The 9,967-nt window shown below is 37.4% G+C and overlaps 1 protein-coding gene across 5 annotated transcripts in view; it reads right to left on the bottom strand.

Moving 5' to 3' along the window:
* Positions 1–9,967, bottom strand: part of Rabgap1l (RAB GTPase activating protein 1 like) — a 591,762-nt gene that overhangs the window by 85,517 nt on the left and 496,278 nt on the right. Inside the window, exons 1-2 of one of the 5 annotated variants that reach the window (XM_010630199.3) lie at positions 3,475–3,525; positions 1,655–1,872 (exon numbers count right to left, since the gene is read on the bottom strand). The exons of the other annotated variants lie outside the window; for them this stretch is intronic. Of the exons in view, the coding sequence (XP_010628501.1) occupies positions 1,655–1,765 (111 nt within the window). The 5' untranslated portion in view covers positions 1,766–1,872; positions 3,475–3,525. Of the gene's footprint in view, positions 1–1,654; positions 1,873–3,474; positions 3,526–9,967 lie in introns of those variants that run through there. 5 annotated transcript variants of the gene reach the window in all.

Genomic DNA, 9,967 nt, shown 5'->3' with positions numbered 1-9,967 from the left:
AAAAAAAAAAAAAAAAAAAGATAAATATTTAAATATTTTATCTTAGAATATTTTACTGTGTTTTCCAGATGACCAATAACCAATTATTACTCCAAAAGATTATTTTAAATTTCAGATCTGATAAAGAAATTTTCTCAGAAAGTTGTATAACTTCAACACTGCAACACCTAGACCAGTAATGTCAAACCTTTTAGAGCTTTCAATGATACAGCTTGCTGCAATATACATGCCATAGGTTCAGCGCCACTGTTAAGAGTATTTAAGAGTCTGATATACAAGCTGGATGTGGAGGCACACCTATGGCATCCCATTTACTCTGGGAAGATGAGACTGGAGGATCTCAAGTTCAATGCCAACCTAGTCAAGTTCGTGAGACCATGTCTCAAAATTTAAAAAAAAAGGGATATGGGTACAACTCCATGTTACAGACTCCTACTTTTGATCCCCCGTACCAAGAAAAAAAATGGAGAGAATGTAATGAATTTCTATTATTTATTATCTCACTTCAACAATTACCAACACATCATTTCAAACCCTGTACTAGATCCTTCTTTTTGCCAACATTTCATCTGTAACTATTCAATATGCAACTCTAAGTCACTATTTCAAGAAACAATCATAATATTTTATAAAAATTGTCTGAGTATTGTTAAATGACTAGTGATCAGATTTCCCCTGGTTATCTTATAGATGGTTTCAAATCAGTAGCAAAACAGGTTGATAGATTGCATCTGGTTGATATAACCCTATAAAACTAATCTATGATTGAACTCTTTTTTGCACTGCAGTTTAGTGCTAGTTTTTAAGGTTTCTGTGCCTTAGTCTTATAATAAGGTCTGTTATGATATAATCCTTCATTCTGCAATGAACAAGTTCTTTCAATGAATACTGTTAAATATAAAAAACAAGAGGGTACAGTAACTTTCCTAGTTACTGTATGGATCTTTAACTCTGTAGGCTTCACAATGATATCTACAGAGATACCATTTGCAAAAACTTACTTTCTCTGCTAATGCCAGGACACACACTAAGACCCCACAGAAGGGTAAAAATGTTTTAGAAATATTAAATCCAAACTAAAATTGTACCAGAAGGTTATTTGTAAAATAGTTTTTTTCAGTAATATGGTAATTTTTTTTTCTTTTTTGGTACTGGGGATCAAACTCAGGACCCTGAGCTTTTGAGGCAGGCGGTAGAACCATTGAGCTAAGTCCCCACCCCAGTAATATGGTAATTTAAGATCCTGAAAATTATTTGATCTTTAGTTAGCTCAATTTGCAAAGATGTTATGGCCTACTGAAAGAAATCTTCCACTTCAGAGACTGGACTACACATATGTAAATGTAGACAGTCTCACCAAATAATCCTACAGATGCATACAAGGCAAACACTTGGCACAAAGTGAAATCTGATACTAGAAAGCTTCTCTCGACATTACGACATATGAAAGCATTAGTCTAACATCTAAAATATATTGCCAATGTGTAACAATGTTTAATTAAGTAAATATATATTTGAAAACCTGTAGACCTTGCTACAGCCTCTAGCACAAAGCCAACAGCAGTACTTTTAATTCTCAGGAAGCTTTGCTTCAGTTTATACAGGAGGGTTAGAGAAAGAACAGCCCCAGCGTAGTGTGCAAGGTGCCACCTACCATAGACCTGGGCTTGCTGATGGCCACCAGACTAGTGAGGAAGTCTTCATCGTGCAGCTGGCTGAAAACATGGGCGTCATAGGCTACCATAATGGAGATTTCTTCCATCATCTTGCCAGCTGGCCTTTCCACAGCAGCAGCTGCTGCCCTGCTTCCACACCAGACAGACTATCCAAGGAAAAATCCCACCGCAGCTCAGTGCCAGTGCATACACCCACCTGAGTTCAAAGGGGGCTGAGTCAAAGATCCAGAAGGAAAAAGAGGGGGCTGGAAAAAAAGTAGCTGCTACTACAAGCTTGTTTAGCAATTCACCCCAACAGAAAACTAAAGGAGGTTTCTTATCTATGCAGGAAGTACACCCTATAAACACCTTCTGCGTTCTTAACACAGCAGATGGAAAAATTTAGCCTTTGCAAATTTTCAACTTTAAAAAAGAAAAAAGTTTTCTGAATAGAAATATTCTACGTCAAAACTCAAAAGCCAAACAAAAAGTTGATTTATGTTCTTGATAAGTAATTTTTGTAATGGTTTGCCTTCTTTAGTACTGTTGATATGAAAATTCTTGGAGGAAAAATACTTTTTCTTAAGTCTGTGTTATTTTTCATAGTTAGAAAATAAAGATGACAACTATTTTAATTTCTCAGAATTTATAGAATTGTGTAGTTAAAATTTATCTCTTAAAGTTTGGAAAAAGATTATTTTGTCCTGAGTATTTGTTTAAAAAAAAGAAGCACCAAAATATAAAATGAAAGAATCCGCTGACATTATCAATTAATAATCATTTTCCTTTCTCCCTCTAAAAAAAAGAGACATTTATTTTATGGAAAACTTTTCTGTTGTCAGAAAGTTAACACCAAAGTTTCAGTTAGAAACTTTTCTCATAGATAAATGGTCTCTTCATCTTTTAAGGTTGTAGGTTTCTTTTTATTATAGATTCTTTTAATCAGCAGACAAGCATGAACTGTCTATTAATGCCTTAGCCAATATAAGTTTTTTTTGGTTTTGTTTTTTTAACGTGCAGCTGGGGCCCATAGATGAACTTCCATGTTTCCAGATAAAAAGTTTGAAAGCTGCTCACAATTATTATTACAAAATTGCCTCAACTGCCGGTATATGTAGCATATATACTAATTGCATGGGAAAAGTATTAAGCAAATAAAAAAACACAGGAAGACAGTTCCTCTAAGAGCTCTTTATTCAATATTCCTAGTTAAGCCAAAGATCTTCCCTGCTTTTCATAAATGAAAGAAATATTTAAGTATCAATTCAATTTGGTGATGCTTGTCTAAGATCAAAAGAAATACATCTACTAAATAGAAATTTAGTCTTCATTACCAGTAATAGGATTGTGTTGTCTAAATTTGCTTGCTTAAAAAAGAAAAACAAGGAAAACTCAGAATAAACTCTACTGTCTATTTTCCCATGTTTTCCAAAGTATCTTTATTTTCCATAAATTAACATGATTGCTTAACTAGTATTTTGTGTCATTTAATTGAAAGAGTTTTGCAACTTCCATAGCAGTCTTGACTACAAGTACTTGCACATGGAAGGGGGAAAATCCTATTGCTAGGAAACAAGCAAATCTAATAGGCTTAAGCAAAAAAATGCAATATTTTAAATAAATCTTCAAGATTAAAAAGGCTTCAAATTGTTTGATCCCTGTTTGAGCCAATAAAGCATTTTTACTTCATTCTTCCCCACAATGCAGCTTTGTGTTTAAAGCGTTATTAAAAAAATTCAACTTATTGATCTTAATGCTGTGTAAAAATTAAATGATAATCAGAAATCAAGGCATTATAAGGCATCCCGGCAGTTCATACCTTTTAAATTCCTTTTTATCTTTTCAGTAGTACTTTAAAAGAGACTGTGAACCTCTTCATATATCCATTAGCACCAGAAAATTTCAGATTTATCTTGCAGCACTGTTCCCTAGACGTGAAAGCAATTGCTTTCATAGTTTTCTTTGCTACAGTGACTCAGGGCTTCCACGCTGATATCTGCAGAAGGTGAGCTGACAAAGACACCTGTTGTGAAAGGTAAAGAAACTACTTCCCAGAATGCCTTACTCCCTGCTGGCAACCGCCCAGGGGCAAACAAAAATTATAATACCGTGGAGCACTTGCCTCCCTGCCCTGGGAGAGCACATTCAATGTAACAACAGGTAATCTTCTTGGGTAAGAAGAACACTTTTAACCCAAGAAAAAAGCACCAGGAAAACAATATCAAATAGCAGCTAGAGGTGCCATGGATTAAACTTGTAAAACATTTAAGGCATTAGAATAAAAGAGCACAATACATTTTAGTAACACAGTCAAAGTTTGTAAAAATAGTTCAAACAAAAGCTGATAACTTCAAATAATTAAATCCTATTAGGATTCCACAGAAGTTCTTAGATAAATATTTTTTAAAGCTTCTACTCTCTAGTTTGAAAAAATTGTTCCACGAACAAGTGTCTAGGTCACTAACATTTAATTTCTAAATCCAAGTGGTCCTCCATCTTAGCCAATCATGCACACATTTTCATAAAGAAGGATTCTCTAAGTTTGATTTGCAGCCTCCATTTCTATCACCTGTAAAACGTTTCTCAAAATGTATTTTACTTTCAGAGTCCAGGAAGGAAAAATTTACCTATCCCTTCCCCTTTATATAATTAAATGTATGACTGTGGTTCCAACAAAAGCATGCTCTTTATAAAAAACCTGACGATTGGGCTGGGGATTTAGCTCAGTGGTTCCTTTGCCTGCCTTGCAAGCATAAGGACCCGAGTTCGGTCCAGGTACCAAACAAGAAAGATAGAAACCTGATAATTAGACAAACTTGCACCTGTGCCGATTTTTTCTCTTTTTCAAGATGTTTTCTCTGATCGCAGAAGTAACAGCTTAAGTAATACCCTTCCACAAGTCAGCAGCTATTGTTTTAAGTCAGGTTTACACACAGCCCTTTACTCTCTGGCAAGACTTTATCACCCCCACGCCCCAGGAATGGAGACCCATGATTCCCCAAGAGTTGTTTACACCTGAGTTCAGGCAGTTCTCTACTTTACACCAAGCAGTGGCACTGGGGGAAGAAAAGGCAGAGGGCTGGAGAATTACCTGAGACTGAGGTTATGGGGCAGTCACCACCATTCGCGGCTACAACACTAGGAGAGCACAGTGTACCAAACAGGCAGCAGACCCTGAGGTGCTCAGGGTGAGCAGAGACGGCCCCCAGTCTGAGCAGGAACTAGCTAGCTTTCTGTCCCAGGGCAAGTCATTTAACTTCCCTAGGTTTCAGTTTCCCCCGTGATCATGTAAATTGAGAGGGACAGGCTAGACTGGTGGTTTTCAGGGTGTGCAGCGCAGAGTCAAAAGCAAAGTGATGATTTCCTTCCACTAAATAGGTTTACAGGGGATATTTGAAGACAGGAGTACCGTACCCCTTCACTCTCTATTAGAGTGAAAATCAGAAGGTAACATTAATTCTAAATATGAAGGAAGTTCCCCTAGTGTTGCTACAATGTGCCTCAACAAAGGAGATCTACTTTGTACCTGTTGTGGTTTTCTAATATCACCTCTTTTGCCTAAAAAAGAGGATTCAATGACAATATCTACACTTCTTATCAGTTACATCACAATTTATAGTTTTTCTGTTCAGAGGTCAAGCTACCTAAGAGAGAATTTTCAAAAGTCCTTCTGGATATATATATATATTGCAGTTCTGTACATTGAACCTAGGACTATGCATGGAGCTACACCCTAGCCCATTTTTATTTTTCATTTTAAAGGCCAGGCTGAGCTCTAATTTGTGATCCTTCTGACTCAGCCTCCCAAACAGCTGGGATTATAAGCATGCACCACCATACTGGCCAGATCTTATACAAAAACTATTTGGGGTACTAAGGATTAAACCCAATGTCTTTGCACTGAGCTATATCCCTCCCCTTTTTAATTTTTTTTTCCACACAGAATGTCTTAAGTTTCTGAATCGTCTAGGCTGGGTTGTAATTTGTGATCTGCCTGCCTTAGCATCCCAGAATGCTGAGATTACAGGTGTCCACTAACATGCCTGGCTTTAGGACTGTAATTTTTAAACAAAACATACTTGATTCCTATTAAATAAATATAGACAAATAACATACCCTGGTCTTCAGAGAACCTCTATTCTCAAGTGTCAAATTTAGAAACAACCAAAACACAAATCAAAAACAGCCTCAACAAGATGTGGTCATTTTTCTATTTCTGTGTTTTCCCAGAATGAAGCAAAACAAAGTCGTTCTGTTATGGGAGCATTACTTTGTTATCCAACAGTTAAAGCCAAAATGCACTAAAACATGACTCCACCTCAGAGACGATGATCCCACTGTGTGGGAGTGGCTGTACAGCCCCCTTCTCCAGGATGTGTTCGGCTTCTGGAACTGATCGGAACAGTCTCACCAGGAGAGCGATAACGTCAGGCTCAGGTGGTGAGGAGGACGAAACACCAGGACAGAATTATGCTCTAGAGGGTGGCAAGGTCTCCTGGCCACCATGTACAAGCAGAGCCCTGTAGAAGCTTCCTCCTGCCCCAGTGACCCTCATCTAATTATTTATGAACAGCCTCACACATGTTACTGTGTAACATAAACATTCATTAACTAGTCACCACTGAATGTCAAGGGAATCTCCAAACTCACAAAAACGTTCATAGTGTTGAAATAACTGGAAGAAAGACAAAATTCTATGCGTACTTTTTAATCAAAGAAAACCAATACTCCAAGCAGGTCCATATCTATACCTAGGAATGTACATTACAAAACCCAAGTAAAGCTCTAAGTGGGAGAAGGAAAGATAAAATAAGACGTTAAAGAGAAAACCTAGAAGTAACAAGAAACCCTTTCAAGAATATTTTGAACTTTGGGGTAATATAGCAACACCTACTGAGTTTTTACAATGGGAAAAGAATAGCAAACACAAAGGTAAGTGAAATCTTGGCTCTCCTGAAAATTATGCAAAGGTAAATAAAGAAAACCATTGTTCTTGTGTTGAATTCTGACCATTCATCTCATTATCTTTCTTATCTCTGCCAGCACTGCTAACCAAATTCAAAACCTCAGAAAACATAGACTCTTTAAAAAAAAAATTCCCAGTATTAAGCTAAGGAAAGAAAAACCAGTGTGACAAAAATACTTGCTTACCAGATAGCCTGGATATCTTACTGCCTAATTTACATCTCACTTCAAAGAATGATGGTGAGGTAGATTCAAGCGAAATTATAGCTGTAACTCTCTAACAATTCAGCTGGTCACCTGTATTATAATACTACAATCCACAGCCAACACATTCAAATTAAACTTTACCTAACAAAACTGTGTCAAGTGTTCCTAAGAATTCACTGACAGTTGCTATCATCCAAAATGAGGACAGTTTCAGACCCATTTACAACAGGAACAAGGCTTTACCTTGTCTCACCGAGCAGCATACAATGAATTCCCTCCTTACAAGTGACTGCCTGAGTTTCTAAAGCATTTAATTATTTTAAAAATTGTATTAACAACCAAATCAAACCATTCCACATGGCATATTTATTTTTTCACAAGATTAGAAAGTGGGGTTAGGAAAGAGCAGCAGGCCTACCCAAGTGCCCCCTTGTCTCAAGTTCTCCCAGCCTAGAGGACTCCTTTTTCACAGGCCCTGACTCTTCCTCAGGTCTTGTACACGCAGCTTACAGCAGTGGACTTGGCTAAAATCCTGCAGTTAAAACCAGATGAAGCTAAAGGCATATAAATTATATCTCAGTCTTTTGAAAAAAGAAACCCAGTATGTACTAATGCTTATAATGTGTGTGTGTGTGTATGTGTGTGTGGCGGGTTACAGAATTTATACCACAGTATATTTAACATAATTACATGAACTAATAATATTTACTAAAATTTTTATAATGACAATAATAGCCACTAGGAGCCCAATACTGCCATGCTTTAGGCATGTAATGAATTTTGCGTATTCTTTCCTGTTTAAAAAAAAAGTAGCAGCTAATATTTATTAAGTACTTGTCCTAATCAGAGTCTCATCTAGTATTCACAACATAGCATAAGTACCCTTCTTTTGTAGATGAGGTAATTAAATTGGAGAAGTCTGGTGATTTGATTCAGTTCTATCAGCTGGAAGTAGAATTCACACGATTGAAGACAGGTGTGTTTGGTTCCCATCAGCAAGTCCTTCTCTATTCAGGGTGTCAAGGAATGAGTCAAGAGCCAAACGCTTCTTCTCAGACTCTTCTCCCCTTCAGCCTCCCATACACACCCACAAGCACGCATGTTACAGAATATAAAGCAGATGTCTGTTAAGAGAGACAATTAAGCTGGGTGTGGAGATGCACACCTGTCATCCCAGCACTCAGGAAGTTGGGGCAGGAGGATCACTGAAAGTTTAAGGCTAGCCTGGGCTACACAGTCTTGAAAAACCCGAAATAAATAAACCGATAAATAATACAATTAGTGATGTAGGTTTACAAGAGAATGAAGTCCCTCTGCAGACAAGGGAACCTCATGAAAAAGGGATTTCAAAGGCAGATTTGAATAACCCTAAGGTAGGTTGCAAATACCAAGTCAACAGGGTTAGCATAGGCACCATGTAAGTCAAGGGCATTCAAAGAAGACTGCAGGACCTCTGCCTTTCTAGCTGCCAGTTTTGCCGTCAGAGGAGGGAAGCACAGCACAGTGGTTGCACATGGTCTCTGGAGTTTAGAACGACCCGGTCTGTACTTGGCTCTACCTCTCACTGGCGATATCAACTGTTAGTTTGCTACTGTAATAAAATACCATAGACCAAGTGACTTGGAAACAACAAAAATTCATTTCTCACAGTTAGGATGGTGCTGGCAAATTTGGTGTCTGATGAAGGCCCACTTTTTAGTTCACAGAAGCTATCTATGTACTCACATGATGAAGGGGAAAGGATATTTCTGTGTTCTCTTTGCAAGGACACCACTGTCATTTCATTCAAGAGGGCTCCACTCTCATGACCTAATTACCTCCCAAAGGGGATTAAGATGTCTACGTATAAATTCTTAGTTTACTTATCCAAACATGAGAAAAAAATGATCACTGTTAGTATGATGAATAAAAGATGATACATGTAAAAGCAAGTTACAGTTCTTGGTTTTGGATAATATGTGATTAATTATAATTGCCTTTATTATCACTATTAATAAAAATGATGTACAGAGGGGAAAGATCAACAACCTAAAACTGAAGAGAAGATGAAATAATAAGTTTTAGAAGCTGGGTGTGGTGGTGCATGTCTATAATCCCAGCACTCAGGAGGCAGAGGCAGGAGGATCACCAGGAGTTCAAGGCCAGCCTGGGCTATATACTGAGTTCAAAGCAACCTGAACTCAACATACAAAAATCATTACATTGTTATATACCAGTAGTGAATTATCTGAAATAGAAATCAAGAGAGCATTTCCATTTATAATAGCTATAAAAATTTTTAAATTCCAAAGAATTTAACCAAAGAGGTGAGAGGCCTCTATAATTAAAACTATAAAACACTGATAAAATAATTGAATACAATGCACAAAAAATGGAAAGATATCCTATTTTCTTGGATTGGAAGAATAAGCATTGTTTAAATGTTCATACTACCCAAAGAGATCTACAGATTTACTGCAATCAATCACTATTAAAATACCAATGACATTCTTAACACAACTAGAGAAAAAAAACCCTAAAATTCATATGGAATCCACAAAAAAGCTCTAAATAGCCAAGGTAATCTTGAGTAAAAAGAAGTAAGCAAGAGTCATTACATCACATAACTTTAAAATATATGATAAGGTGGACCGGGGATTTAGCTCAGTGGTTATGCCTCCTGCCTTGCAGCTGCAAGGTCCCAAGTTTAATCCTAGTACCTCCCCAACTATACACATATGTATATTATATGGCGTTATATTACACATATATAAAATAAAGCAAGAGTAATCAAAATAGTACTGGCATAAAAGAAGAAACATAGATTAACAGAAGAGTATAGAGTCCAGATATAAACTGAATCACATGTAATCAACAGATTTTTGACAAAGTTACTGAGACTAAACACTGGAGAAAAGGCAGTCTTTTTGCTGAATGGTACAGGGAAACCTGGGTATCCACAGAAATAAGATTGAAGGGCCAGGGATTTAGCTCAGTGGTGCTGCCATCTGCCTGTTCAGAGGAAGAGGAAGAGGAAGAGGAGGATGAAGAAGAAGGAGGAGGAGGAGGAGGAGAAGGAGAGGGAGAAGGAGGAGGAGGAGAAGAAGAAAAGGAGGAGGAGGAGAGGGAGGAGGAGGAGAGGGAGAAGGAGGAGGAGAGGG

The sequence above is a fragment of the Fukomys damarensis genome, unplaced genomic scaffold (genome assembly GCF_012274545.1).
Source record: "Fukomys damarensis isolate Sample0158 unplaced genomic scaffold, DMR_v1.0_HiC HiC_scaffold_11, whole genome shotgun sequence".
In the NCBI taxonomy this organism is placed as follows: Eukaryota; Metazoa; Chordata; class Mammalia; order Rodentia; family Bathyergidae; genus Fukomys; species Fukomys damarensis.
This window is presented reverse-complemented; position numbering and strand designations above follow the sequence as displayed.